At 34.5% G+C, this 16,137-nt stretch overlaps 2 protein-coding genes across 2 annotated transcripts; both read left to right on the forward strand.

Annotated features, from left to right (window-relative positions):
* Positions 1-655: 655 nt before the first annotated feature.
* LOC112049367 (carbonyl reductase [NADPH] 3-like) lies at positions 656-1,516 on the forward strand. The gene has a single exon (XM_024087228.2). The coding sequence runs from the start codon at positions 656-658 to the stop codon at positions 1,514-1,516; it is 861 nt and encodes a 286-aa protein (XP_023942996.2).
* Positions 1,517-14,707: 13,191 nt separating this feature from the next.
* On the forward strand, positions 14,708-15,595 carry LOC112049400 (carbonyl reductase [NADPH] 3-like). The gene has a single exon (XM_024087275.2). The coding sequence runs from the start codon at positions 14,708-14,710 to the stop codon at positions 15,593-15,595; it is 888 nt and encodes a 295-aa protein (XP_023943043.2).
* Positions 15,596-16,137: the final 542 nt, after the last annotated feature.

The raw sequence follows: 16,137 nt of genomic DNA on the forward strand, positions 1-16,137 counted from the left end.
CGTATCCTTTCTTTACTTCAACTTAGAAGTTATATTTTTTCATAGCTTTAAGGGATTGTAGACCTGAGTATATGGTTTTAATTTTAACTCGATAGCGATACCTTTACCGCGATAAAGATTGAAAGTAAGATTGACATCAAAGTAGAAGATCCGAATTAGAAACAACCTTCACCTATCTTTTTTATGGATGAAAAGTGTTTCATATCTCGGTAATAAATATATAGGTGAAGGTCGTTGAAGTAATCCTAGGGCTAGTTTTTAACTTTTGAGGTACAAATATCTAAAACATGAAAATACGTACATTGAGAGTTAAGAAAAAGCATACACGCAATTCCTATACTTATATTTTATTATGGACACAGAACTGCACATTCGATTTAATTCTAGAGAAGATTTAGTTAAATTATAGATTTTTTTATCAAACCAACAACTACTGTGCAACTTAAAACAAATTCTATTTATTTGGGTTTTCACATTACTGAAAAGTAATGGTGATAAGTATAATCGTAATCTTTATGTTTTATCTATTGTAATCTTAACATATTGATTCGTTTTAGGATAACTTTAGCTTTGCTTGTTTAGTATTTTTCTTATCTCAATTGAAGTGTAATAAAAACTCACAAATTTCTTAACGAAAATCAGTAAATTTCCAAACATGGCTGAAAAAGTAGCGGTCGTGACGGGCTCTAACAAAGGCATTGGATTTGGTACAGTCCGAGAATTGTGCAAACGTGGTATTGGGTATGTTTATCTAACAGCAAGAGATTTACAAAGAGGGAAAGAAGCTGTTGAGAAATTGAAGAAAGAAGGTTATAAGCCCTTTTTTCATCAACTCGATGTCACAGATGAGCTCAGTGTAAAAAAGTTTGCAGAACACCTTAAACAAGAGCATGGAGGCTTGGATATTCTTATAAATAACGCAGCAGTTGGAGTGGCAAGTTATGTAGATGTTACTTACGAAGATTCAGTACGTGTGCTTGATGCCAATTACTACAGCATCCTTAATACACAAAAGTATATGTTCCCTATTTTGAAGAACAACGCTCGAGTTATAAACATATCAAGTGATTGTGGTCATATTTCGAATCTTAGAAATACCTACTGGATCAATCGTCTCACTAAAGAAGATATTAAGCAAGAAGATGTAGATGCATTTGTGGATTGGTTTCTGAATTCTGTTAAGAATGGAACTCTTAACAAGGATGATTTTGAAGAACCATTTGTTATACCATATAAAATATCTAAAATTGCTGTATGCGCTTTAACAAGAGCTCAACAAAGAGAAGTAGGACGTGGTATATCAGTAAATTCCTTGCATCCAGGTTTCGTGAAGACGGATATGACCAAATCTGGTGGTGACTTAACTATAGATCAAGCTAGTGATGCTCCTGTGTACTTAGCTCTAGATATCGATCAATCTGTAAAAGGAAAATTATTCTGGTTTGATAAAACTGAAAAAGATTGGGCAGATGCGAATCAAAAGTTACACCCTCGCGCTAAGGATTTTACTAGCTAGCAATTTATTGCTAAATAAATAAAGTACCGCAAAAGTCACAATAGGTTAATTAGTTCATAATATTTTAACCTTAAAATACCGACGTGGTATTTTAGTTACATAAGTGAAGTCTGGTTGACCATCATAGCTTTCATGTTTTCTATTATGCTTCTTTAAAAGTTACTATCTATTAAGCTGTTGATAAGTTAATAAAATACAAAAGTTATAGGTAAATCACATTGAATCTTAATTGCGCAGAAGAAAATAACTCTTTGTACAATATTATTACCAAATAAATATTTTTTCATGTCTATACTTTTTATTTATTTCGTTTATTACTCTGTATTTGTACATTATAATTAGAATATAATCGAATCAGAAAAATAACAAAAAGTAGAATATATTTTTTAATGTAGTAAACATCCATACCAACTTCCGCGTTTATAATATTAGTAGGATATACATGGTCACTGGAAACGTAAAGCGATCCGTTTAAAAGGTGATCATAAGGGTCATTAGCTATCAAATTGAATTGAGTTACGTTTCTTACATTTCTTTGAGAGTAACTTACATTTCTTAAAAAAGAGAAAAGCCTTTTTTTCGTAATCGGTACATTTCTGCCCTATGTAACCCAATTCTATTTAGCTAATGATCCCTACTATCACCCCTTAAAAGAATCATAATACGTTTATAGTGACCCTGTATGTAATATACATACAAATACATAAACCGTAGTACAAAAATTATACATTTAATAGTCGCGGTTGGCTTATGCTTCTTTGGATGGTGAGCACCTGCCTTTCTTTCTTCCAATAAATTCTCAGTAGCTAGTTAGAAAGTGGACAACGACTATGAACTCACCTTTAAGCACGATAAGCCATCAGTCCTAACCATTATCATAACAGAGGATGTTATAATGAACATTACAGAGTAAGACATGGTCACACTAAGTATACCAATTAACATCAGAGCAACGGGTGGATCCAACCTCCAAATCTCCTCACCTATAAAGGAGAAAATCTACTGGCCTATTCGCTTATTTAGTCTTTATTAACTACCTAATATATAATAAACGTCAATCAACTCATCTATATCTTTGTCGATATAAAAGTCAAAAGTAAAATTCATTTATTTCGAATAGGCTTAGTTTACAAGCTCTTTCGAAACGTCAGGTAATAATATTAAACTTAAGATAATTGTGATAATAATCATTTGAATACTGAAAATTAAAGTTACGAGGGTTCCAAACGCGCCTTGGTCCGAGAAGATCCCACAACAAACTCAGCCAAGGTTTATTTTTTTTTATTTATCACTATTTTACAAACTTATTTAAAATTAAGCGTATTCGTATAATAAAGTTTAACACCAAGCTTTTTTATCATTTTCATTTAAATACTCATTGACACTATAATAAGACTTTACTAAAAGCTTGCGTTTAATAAACACAAAATATATAGATATCCACAAAGGGTTTCAGTAGGCATCGAATAGCATTTGTTACATAGAATGTCAATTTCGTATATATCAACATATACAAGTATATGTCAAAGTAAAGCCGGATTTATATTTGTCTAACGTGTCGTGTTGTGATGCATCAAAACAGAATCGGTTTCATACATTTTGTATGCTGATGCGTCATCAGAAGTCATCACGACATGTCACAACACGTAAGTGTAAACGTTGCCATACAAAATGTATGATACCGAATCTGTTCTGATGTGTGACGTCACGTCACGTCATAAAAATTAGCCTGCTGGCTTAGTGATGGATGAATTACTCAGGTTCACTGGTATTCGATACCTGTAAACCTGAGTAATTAACCGTGTGAATAGAGTAATGTTTAAGCTGACTGAATAAAATTGAAAGGTGTACCTTTGCCTTACGTATAGTCTGACTTAAAGTCATGCGCTTCTTTAATAAATAATTATTTAGGTTATTGATGATTTTGTAACATCATCATGAGTTTGTACATCGTTGAAAAGTAATGGTGATAAGTAAAATCGTAATCTTCCTCTTAATAAGATAAAATCACTTTTAATATGGTTTTTTGATACATTTTACGATAACCGTAACTTTGCTTACTTATTCTTATCTCAATGAAAACGTATCAGTAGCATAAAAACGGACAATTTATCAAAAAATAGTCAGTAAAATATCGAACATGGCGGATAAAGTAGCGGTCGTAACAGACTCAAACAAAGGCATAGGATTTGATACTGTCAGAAAATTATGCAAACGTGGTATTGGATATGTTTATCTCACAGCAACAGAATTAGAGAAAGGAAAAGAAGCTGTTGAAAAATTAAATAAAGAAGGTTTCAATCCCCTTTTTTACGAACTCAATGTCACAGATGAGTACAGTGTAAAAAAGTTTGCGGAACACCTTAAAGAAAAGCATGGAGGCTTGGATATTCTTATAAACAACGCATCAGTCAGAACCGCAAGTTTAGTAGACACCACATATGAAGATTCAGTACGTGTACTTGATATCAACTACTTTAGCCTCTTAACTATTCAAAAGTATATATTTCCAATACTCAAGGACAACGCTCGAGTCATAAATATAACAAGCGAATGTGGTCATATTTCTAACCTCAAAAATATGTACTGGGTAAATCGTCTCACAAAAGAAGATATCACACAAGAAGACATAGATGAATTTGTGTATTGGTTTTTCAATTCTGTCAAAAATGGAACTCTTAACGAAGATGATTTCGAGGAAATGTATATTTTAGCATACAGAATATCTAAAATTGCTGTATGTGCTCTTACAAGAGTTCAACAACGAGTAGTTGGGCGGGGTATATCAGTGAACTCCTTACATCCAGATTCTGGTGGCGGCTCACCTAAAGACGAAGACAGTGATTCTCCTGTATACTTAGCTCTAGACATTGATCAATCTGTAAAAGGAAAATACTTTTGGTTTGACAAAACGGAAAAAGATTGGGCTGATTGGAATCAAAAATTATTTCCTTGCATTAAAAATTTATTAATTGCAAAAAATATCCAAATATAAAACAGAGCCGGTAAACAAATCACCGTTATGATAAGCATTTTAGGACTAATATGTATAATATATAATGTATATGTATAATATATAATAATAATATAATAAAAGCCTTTTATTCAGACAGTATTATTATCTATCTTAATTATTCTATTTTTGTAATTTTTTTACTTATATATTTGTCGTAGAAATGCGTAGATTCATTAATAAAAATATGGACAGAACCACTGACCTAACCTTGGTCATCGGCTCTGCCAATTACAATAGGTATGCTATGCTTAACCACACTAATCGCTTACACAATACTACTCTTAATTTTACTATTTTACCCTGGTAGTTGTGGTAGAGGAAGTACATCGAGCAAGTCCCAGGACTTGTGACCATTGGGTGTGGTTTAAAGGCGCCTTTTAATACTAGTAAACACTCACCAACCCTGCCCGACATGCTCTCCATGCCCACAGTAAACAATTTAAGATCAATAATTACTTCATCACGAAACATTATCGAACAAAATCACTAACGCGACAAGCAGCATGACGCCTCAAGCTGCTCAACAAAGAATTGAACCAATTAATAGCCCAAGTCACTAATCACTTTCCTTTTCTTATTAACACTACTTAACATTTCACTATTTCACTATACTTAACAAGTAGAAGACGATTATTCCATCTTAAAAACGCGATTAGAACTGAATTACTAAATCAGCAGACTACGGAGACAGACGGAGGCAGGATGCCTCACTAGAGTGAATACACAGTGACGGTACACGCGTACGCGCCATTTGGGACACGATGCCATTGGATGAGAGTTACGTGATAATTTCCTATTGGTCGATCGCCGCCACGTTCGTTATGGTGGTATCGTTTTACAATCTTAATTAATTCAAGAGTAAATAATCAAAACCTAATTACATGAAAACTTGATTCTAAATTTATTAAATTAATTAACGTAGATTTTGCTGATCATTACGACAGCAAAATCTCAACACAGAACCTAAAGAGTTTCTTTTCTACTGCTGTCAACTGTCATCATTACTTGAGAGACTAATTATTAATTAAATCAAAACGGAATAGTATTTCGACTGCAAAATGATCAGACCACTAGATAACAAGTCGATTCGAAATAACCACAGAGCAAACATGACAACTATTAGGTCTGAGGCCATAGAGCCTTCAGTGAGCCAAGCTTCCCCGGCGACACGGCCATACTGACGTGCGGTGCGTGCTCTGCAGCGCCTCCAGTTCTTTTCTGTAAATAAAAAAAAAAATTCTGAAGCTAGGTACTTTCACAATTAACCTAGGCTTTGTTTGAATCTAGAAACTTGTGTTTTTCGAATAGTTAGTTACCTTAAACAAGGCTTAACTTCAGTATCTAAAATTAAAACGTTTAGTTATCTTGGCTGAACGTGACAAGGCTGAACTATAAGACGTGTGACAACACAAACTTGCTATGAATGTTGAGAAAGAGAATATTTATAAGTTCATATTGACACTGCTTGCTACACGCGACAACAGATAATGATTCATATGTACACTGCTCGCTCCACGCGACAACAGATAATAATAATTTATATTGACACTGCTCGCTCCACGCGACAACAGGTAAATATTATAATTATAAAATAAGTAAGTATGTTGTGTTTTAAGTGTACACGTAGACACTGCTCATAATTTTCATATGAATACAGTTATAACGTGGTGTGTAGTATAGGTAGGGAATCAGGTGAGATAGATCCACGTAGAAGGCTACAGGGGAGTTTGGGAAGGTCGATGCTGTGTCCTTTGAGTGCCACATGGCATCTTTTATTAGTTATAAACGACTCCACGCCGCCAATAAGTAAAATTATAAGTATTCTCATTACTCTTTCTTTTAAAGTGTTTGTGATGATGTTTGTGTAAATGTTAAAATAATTGAAACTATATTCACCGGGAATAAATAGTCCACGCAGTGGTCGATGTAGTAGACGACACAGGCAGCACGCCAGCTCCAGCGGTCGCAATAGCAGCAGGCTGAAACGACTGCAGAAGTAGTAGCGGGCTGCGCGGCTGTAGTGGCGTTACACGTTTGACACCGTTGATACCAGAGGCGGTACGGCCGCCAGAAGATCACCAGGGCGAGCAGGTCGCCTCAATTGGTTATCTGTTACCCTGCAAGGCCTCCAATGACGACCAGATACCGCTCTTGAGCACTCTGTGTACTTCACTATAAGGATTGCTAAACAAAGGTGAAGCGACGTTTGGTTGTTTTTAATTAAAACCAAGTAGTGTACTTACTAATAGTGGTTTTTTTTTTTTTTTACCACCGCCTCGGCCATTCTACTTTGGATGTAAACATGCAGGGCTTCTATATCGATGACCCTACTGTCAAAGTTAACTAGATTAAGAAGTTTAGGTACTACACAATTTTGACTATACAAGAAGTGTTAACGAAGCTATACCAAATATTGTATGTACTTTACAGTAAAAAGAGCATTGCAAATAACCAAAGATAGTATTTCGTTACCTGGAGTCACTATGTGTAGTTCGTTGCAATGCCTGTCACAATAAGTCTTGGAAGCTTCTGAGGAATTGTCTTCCATCATCAATAATTTATTTTGGGGATGTAAAGAGGCGGAGAAGTTCTTAAAGTAAACCCTTGGTACAATCTGAATTAAATGAAAAGTAAGAGACGCAATCTAACTAAGGAAAATGCCGTACGCCACGTAAACGCAATATCTATTTTGAAATTATCGGTAAAAGATTCGCACACTCGGCTCAAACCGTCGCGGTTTTTAACTAAAAGTACTTGACTCGCAAACGCATAACGTTTGCAAACGATAAATCTTAAAAGTAATACAGATTGCAACGTAATGAACATTTCTCAAATTTTCTTTTTTTTTTTCTCTTTTTCTTTTTCTTTTTTCTTTTTCTCTTTGTCTTTTACGTTATTACATTATTTATTTGGATGCGATATGGCGACACGGGCATCACGGCAACCATTGCCGATTCAACTCAATGACGCATCAATATTAAATTGTCAAAACTATTTTACGGTTTTAAGTCCAACTTAGTTACCACAAGAAAAACTGAGGGTAGTTATCAAATAAAATTAATTTCATCAGGGATTTCACAAATTACAAATTAAGTTGCACTTTCATTGTCAATGTCAGGATTTGGTACAGATTGACCGGCAGAAAGGGATCGCTGGAGCGATACCACTTCTGATGTCGTAGAAATCGTAAATTCATTAATAAAAATATGGACAGAACCACTGACCTAACCTTGGTCATCGGCTCTGCCAATTACAATAGGTATGCTATGCTTAACCACACTAATCGCTTACACAATACTACTCTTAATTTTACTATTTTACCCTGGTAGTTGTGGTAGAGGAAGTACATCGAGCAAGTCCCAGGACTTGTGACCATTGGGTGTGGTTTAAAGGCGCCTTTTAATACTAGTAAACACTCACCAACCCTGCCCGACATGCTCTCCATGCCCACAGTAAACAATTTAAGATCAATAATTACTTCATCACGAAACATTATCGAACAAAATCACTAACGCGACAAGCAGCATGACGCCTCAAGCTGCTCAACAAAGAATTGAACCAATTAATAGCCCAAGTCACTAATCACTTTCCTTTTCTTATTAACACTACTTAACATTTCACTATTTCACTATACTTAACAAGTAGAAGACGATTATTCCATCTTAAAAACGCGATTAGAACTGAATTACTAAATCAGCAGACTACGGAGACAGACGGAGGCAGGATGCCTCACTAGAGTGAATACACAGTGACGGTACACGCGTACGCGCCATTTGGGACACGATGCCATTGGATGAGAGTTACGTGATAATTTCCTATTGGTCGATCGCCGCCACGTTCGTTATGGTGGTATCGTTTTACAATCTTAATTAATTCAAGAGTAAATAATCAAAACCTAATTACATGAAAACTTGATTCTAAATTTATTAAATTAATTAACGTAGATTTTGCTGATCATTACGACAGCAAAATCTCAACACAGAACCTAAAGAGTTTCTTTTCTACTGCTGTCAACTGTCATCATTACTTGAGAGACTAATTATTAATTAAATCAAAACGGAATAGTATTTCGACTGCAAAATGATCAGACCACTAGATAACAAGTCGATTCGAAATAACCACAGAGCAAACATGACAACTATTAGGTCTGAGGCCATAGAGCCTTCAGTGAGCCAAGCTTCCCCGGCGACATATTATATTTAATTCCTTACACTCTATTACACACTTAATTATTTGTTTTGCATCAATATCCCTCTGTCTGTCTGTATGCCACTGTTGGCAAAGGCCTCCTACAACTTTCTCCATTTTTCTCTATCCTGTGCAGTTCTTGTCCATGTACCACCTGCCACGGCTTTGATGTCATCGGCCCATATAAATGTAATATAGGGTATAAATATAATAAAGGTACTTAAAAATAAGTCTTGGTTTTTTAAGCCCATTGTTCAATTTTATCAGCTCTCAGGCATATTGTACCCGGCTGTTTTCATCCTGTTATCAGCGAATTATTGCATAGAGACAATAATCAGGTAACCAGAGTGCCTTTGATTCAGAGGGCGTAGGTTCGAATCCGTTCCATGCTTGCACCTCCAATTTTTCAGTTATGTGCATTCTATGTAATTCATCGTGGTGGACTATTAGCCTAACCTCTCTCATTCTGAGAGGTTCTGATATGTGCCTATGTCCTGCAGTGGGTGATAATAATATGATGATGATGATAATACGATAAAACGTTCATGACCTTATTGATTTTGAGGTAATAGGTCAGCGTCAGTACCTGAAAACTTAAAACATTTCTCTACTAGAACCGAACGATTTCTTTTAATTCTCTTTCTCAATCTCATCTCAATTCATTTATTAGTCTTTTTTTAATTTTTAATAATGTTAATAAAATACAAAATAAAAATTTACAAAAATAAACATATAATTCAACCCCCGTTGCGTGACATTTGAGCGACCGGGTCAAGGTTCCAGAGAACAGTACTCGTACCTCCTCACAATACGCGTCGTCTCAAGAATCACTGCCTTCTGTATCCGACCCTTGATCCGACAGTTAAGCGAAAGCTTCTTAACTAAACTTAATATCACTCGCGACGGATGGCAGGTGTTAATTATATTTGGATTGTTGTGTCAAGCGTGGTTATGCATTTGTTGAAATAAATATATTTTGAATTTAATTTATAGCAAAAGCATCGACGAACACCTTAAGATGCTTTCGCTTATCTGTTGGAACAAATTTCGGATACTCTCTTCGCGTCGTGTTCCTCGTAACTGAGGATCGTGACCTATCATACATTCACGACTTTTTCCCGCACGATGTTTTTGGCTTTTTCCCGCGACTTGTAGAGCTTCGTGTGCTTTTGTATCGATAGTGGTGCGGATTTGATCTGACCAACGCATCAGGCTACGTCCTCGAGGTCTCTTCCCTTCAACTTTGCCAGTGATAACAAGTTACTCTAAGTTATCTTCTTCTCTCCTGGCAATGTGACCGAAGTACCCAAGGATCCTCTGAATGTCAGATACAGAAGGCAGTAATTTTTAAGATGGCGCGTATTATGAGGAGACTTCTCACTGTGAAGCCTTAATCGACAGTTGCACGCACGCTACTTTTCATCCCAGTAAAATCCATGGTTCTAGGTAATAAATAAATACGAAAACGAACTTCCATGATAACGTTTGTGTAGTACCTATATTGTTTATCGGATACGTGATTTCCCTAAGTTCATTATTATCTGTTACATTGATAATAAGAATAGAAGTATTGCCAAGATAAGCTTAATCGATCTGTGAAAACCACGTGACTACATCCTTAGTAGTTCTGGAGATTATCATGAACAGATACATGGTTTTTGTTCTTTTTAGGATTCCGTACGTCATTCTAAAGACGCTTTTCCTCAGGAAACCCCTTACTAGTCACAGATCTCGGAATCTTGTGGGCGTTTCTCTCTTTGGTAAGAGATTGACCCGGCATCTTTGTGGAATGCTAATATAAGAATTTTTACTTTTTAAGAACCGTAAATGTTCAAGTCCGACTCTCATCAAGCCGTTTTATTATAATACTTGCATTTTGTACTGTGTCTTGAGTAATATACTTAAGAAAAGTTTCTAGGCTCTGCTAAATCTATCTATATATCTAATGCATACATTAATTAAGGTGATATTCAAATGAACTTTTATGTTAGCTATGATTTTGCAGCATCATAACGTTTATTACAATTTTTATATCACTGCAAAGTAATGATGATAAGCAAAATCATAATCTTCATCTTATATCTTAATCTTGATAAAATCGTAACATCTTGATATAAGTTAAGATACCTTCAGCTCACTTCATTGTTTATCTCAACTGAAACGTATCAATAGAATAAAACAACACAAATCGCCAAACATCTATCATTAAAATTTAAAACATGGCTGACAAAGTAGCCGTCGTAACTGGTTCAAACAGAGGCATAGGGTTTAGTACAGTCCGAGAATTGTGCAAACGAGGTGTTGGAAATGTGTATCTCACCGCAAGAGATTTACAGAGTGGAAATGATGCTGTTGAAAAATTAAACAAAGAAGGCTATAAGCCCTTGTTTCACCTACTTGATGTAACAGATGAGCAGAGTGTAAAAAAGTTTGCAGAGCATCTGAAAGAAAAGCACGATGGATTGGATATTCTAATAAACAATGCTGCAGTCGGGACAGCAAGTTATGTAGACATCACTTTGGAAGATTCAGTTCGCGTTCTTAATACAAACTACTATAGCCTCGTAACTATTCAAAAGTATATATTTCCAATACTAAAGGACAACGCTCGAGTTATAAACGTAACAAGTGATGGTGGTCATATTTCCAATTTAAAAAATACCTACTGGATCAAACGGCTCACAAAAGAAGATATTACGCAAGAAGACGTAAATGCATTCGCGGATTGGTTTTTGGATTCTGTTAAAAAAGGAACTGTAAGTGAAGACGATTTTGAGGAAATGATTGTTATTGCATATAAGGTATCTAAAATTGCTATATGTGCTTTAACAAGAGCTCAACAAAGAGAAATAGGGCGTGGTATATCAGTGAATTCTTTACATCCAGGTTTCGTAAAATCTGAAATGACCAAGGGTGCTGGTGACTTGACTGTAGACCAAGCTAGCGATGCTCCTGTGTACTTAGCTCTAGATATAGATCAATCTGTAAAAGGAAAATTATTTTGGTTTGATAAAACCGAAAAAGATTGGGCAGATTGGAATCTAAAGTTATGTCCTACTGTGAAGAATTTAATAACTGGTAAAAATAACTAAGTAAATTAAATATACTTCAAAAATTTTAATTTGTAGGTATATACAATAACTTACAAACAAAAAATTCTGTCATGAGTTTCTGTTAAGGTTTTCACATTATTGAATAGTTATCGTGATAAGTAAAGTCGTAATCTTTTTTTGTATCTATTGTAATCAATCTTGACATATTGATGATAACCTTAGCTCTGCTTGTTTTGTACATTTCTTATCTCCATTTAATTGGAATAAAAACTCACAAAATTCAATGTAACCGATAGTTAGGTTTCAACCATGGCTGAAAAGGTAGCGGTCGTGACTGGCTCAAACAAAGGCATAGGATTTGCTACAGTCCAAGAGTTGTGCAAACGTGGGATCGGGTATGTTTATCTAACAGCAAGAGACTTACAAAGAGGAAAAGAAGCTGTTGAGAAATTGAACAAAGAAGGTTTAAAGCCCTTATTTCATCAGCTCGATGTCACAGATGAGCTCAGTGTAAAAAGTTTTGCAGAACATTTAACACAAAAACATGGAGGCTTGGATATTCTAATTAATAACGCAGCAGTTGCAACAGCAAGTTATGTAGACGTTACGTATGAAGATTCAGTACGTGTGCTTGACGCCAACTACTACAGCATCCTTAATATTCAAAAATATATATTCCCCATTTTGAAGAACAACGCGCGAGTTATAAACATATCAAGTGTTGTTGGTCATATTTCTAATCTCAAAAATACTTATTGGATCAATCGTCTCACAAAAGAAGATATTACGCAACAAGACGTAGATGCATTTGTTGATTGGTTTTTGGAATCTGTTAAAAAAGGTACTATTAATGAAGACGATTTTGAGGAAATATCTATTTTAGCGTATAAAGTATCTAAAATAGCTATGTGTGCTTTAACAAGAGTGCAACAAAGGGATGTTGGACGAAATATTTCAGTGAATTCCTTACATCCAGGTTTCGTCAAGACTGATATGACCAAGTCTGCTGGTAACTTAACTACAGACCAAGCTAGTGATGTTCCTGTGTACTTAGCTCTAGATATCGATCAATCTGTAAAAGGGAAATTTTTCTGGTGTGATAAAACCGAAAAAGATTGGGCAGATTGGAATCTAAAGTTATGTCCTTCTGTTTTGAATTTATTAACTGATAAAAAGAACTAAATAAATAACTGGGACAAAAATAACAATTATGATTAGCTGATTACATGAAATTAGATAAATGGTGAACGTAGATCATAAAGATTCATTCAGAATATTGAAAATCATAACCCTTCACTTCACTTTGCCGTAGTTGAGTAAGCAAATTCATCACATAAAAATTTCTTTATTATATAATAATAAAATGTGTTATACAAAATAGTGCTTTAGAAATTAAACTATCGTGAGTGCTATTCATATCAATTTATTATAAAACACGGCTAAAACTCGTGCCACGTTGCAATAACCAGCTCATGACTAAGGATCCCGTACGGGTTTGAAACTAGTAAAGCATACTCCGACGTTGTATCACATAGGTTTCAGCCGTGTTTTTATAAAAATAATAAAATAGTGTTTCTACTGAAACAGTAATAAATATATTCCTACCAAATAGTATTTTATTAAGTACCTACACATAGTACGCGTTATCAATTTTGTCGGCCGAATATGCTATGTTTATCAACTTATCAACATCTATCGCCTCACTGACTCAGGTGATAATGCTAGTCAACGCGACAATTAGTACCGCTAATGTTGCTCTCCACGTTATACATCTGTAAGGAGTGGTAAAAACAAAATTATTTATATAAAGAATTGGGTACAAGCTCTTTTGTTACGTCTATTTCGGTTGCTAGAAAGCTAGGTATTTCGGTAACAGACAGAAGTTTCAATAATTTATTGTTCTCATATATTATTTATTGTTATTAATAGACTTGCGCTTGACTACAATCATGCCTGGTGGAAAGCAGTGATGAGGTCTAGGTTGGAGCGCGCTTGCCTTGCTTATTCTTCTTTCTGCACTATTAAATTTTTTTATAATTATTTTCAATCGAATAAATTAATTATACAATTAAAATAATATACAATGATTAAGAAATACAATATTTTATTTCAAACTAATATCAAATGTCAGCTATAAGGTTGTAAAATTATTTATTTGTTAAACAAACCAACCTTATAAAATACTAGCATATATACAAACCTTATAAAATACTAGCATATGCTCCGCGATTTCACCCGTGTAGTTGCCGTTGCCGTGGTTCATCAGGGATAATGTTGAATTCTAAGGGTGAACGAATTTCTCAAATTGGCCCTGTACTTTCAAAGCCTACTGAGTTTAAATTAACAAACGACTTTTGTAGAATAGATAAAGAATATCACATAAAAAACATACAACATCACATATCAGTGTAGCCCTGAATGAATATTTTGTACATGGGCCCTTAAAGATGTGAATTTCCCTTCCAGCGTCAGTGCCCATAATATACCTTACTAGCTGACGCCATGCGGTTTCACCCGCGTGATTCTCATTTTCGTATAAATAGCATATAACCTTCCTCGATAAATGGGCTATCTAACACAAAAAATTTTTAAATCGGACTACTAGTTCCTGAGATTAGCGCGTTCAACCAAACAAACTCTTCACTCTTCTTAGTATATATGATTTGTGCATCTACACCTATAATGATAGAGTGATAAGACATCTACTATGCAATTTAATTTATTAAAATTGAAGTTTACACGTTTCTGTGGTATTTAATTCAGTATCTCACTCTTGTAGCTATCTAATGTTATTTCAATATACTATTTTGAGATAACTTTTAATTGTTTACTTAGATAAGGAAATCAGCCCAACAAATTATTGTTCAATACACTGTCTTATCAGTCAAATAAAATTCATAAATCGGTAAAAATATCGTTAGTTAAATTTTGAACATGGCTGATAAAGTAGCTGTTGTGACAGGCTCAAATAAAGGCATAGGATTTGGTATAGTGAGAGCATTGTGCAAACGTGGCATAGGAAATGTTTATTTAACAGCAAGAAATGTACAAAGGGGAAAAGAAGCTATTGCAATATTAAGTAAAGAAGGTTATAAGCCACTTTTTTACCAACTCGATGTCACAGATGAGCAAAGTGTTAAATCATTCGCAGAACATCTCAAACAAAATCATGCAGGCTTGGATATCCTTATTAACAACGCTGCTATCGCTACAGCAAATTTCACAGAAACAACTTATGAAGATTCAGTACAAGTGCTTAATGCTAACTACTACAGTATACTTACTATTCAAAAGTATATATTTCCGTTATTGAAGAACAACGCTCGAGTTGTAAATATATCAAGTAATTGTGGTCATATTACTAATTTAAAAAATACCTACTGGATCAATCGACTGACAAAAGATGATATTAATCAAGAAGATATAGATGCATTCGTGGTTTGGTTTTTAAATTCAGTTAAAGATGGAACTCTTAAGGAAGAAGATTTTCAAGAAATGCCTCTTTTGGCATACAGAATATCTAAAATTGCTGTATGTGCTTTAACAAGACTTCAACAAAAGGAAGTTGAACGTGACATATCAGTAAATTCCTTACATCCAGGTTTCGTGAAGACTGATATGGTGAAGACCGTTGGTGACTTAACTATAGATGAAGCTAGTGATGCTCCTGTTTACTTAGCTCTGGATATTGATCAATCTGTCAAAGGAAAATACTTCTGGTTTGATAAAACTGAAAAAGATTGGGCAGACACGAATGCGCAAAATCTATATTGCCCTTATGCACTACTTGAAAGATATTTAGAAGAATCAAAAGAAAATTAACAAAGAATCAAAGAATCAAAAGGATCAATGTAAATTTTCATCGTGCGTAACCATTTTTTAGAAGATAAAATGAGTATAGTAGGTTATTCTTTAAAATATAGATAAGTACATAACATTGCATGTCACCGTATGTTTTTGCTAACGCCAAAAATTTGGCGTGAAAGAAAACTCCCATGCGGATTGTGTTTTTCCGATACTTCAAACAATTGTCGTTATAATATTTCAATCAATTCAAATAATATTTTAAAATCTTAAAAAAATAATTGGGCTATTTTTTTGTAATCTCTGTTAAATTAATCCTAGAAACAATGACATAATGAAATATAATGTAATGATTCTAAAGCCAACTTCCTGGCAAAATATCGTCTTTTCTTTGTTATATTATTATAATCAAACATCTTTTTGTAAATATTTTATATAAATTGAATTTTGCATTAGAACCTTGCAGTTTTTAACACTTAAACCCAGCGCTGTCGTTTTGACTTTATAATAAGCTTTGTGAAAGATTAGCTGAGACTAGAAACAAAGCAGTGCAGATTTAA

Source organism: Bicyclus anynana, chromosome 17, assembly GCF_947172395.1.
Source record: "Bicyclus anynana chromosome 17, ilBicAnyn1.1, whole genome shotgun sequence".
Taxonomy (NCBI): Eukaryota; Metazoa; Arthropoda; class Insecta; order Lepidoptera; family Nymphalidae; genus Bicyclus; species Bicyclus anynana.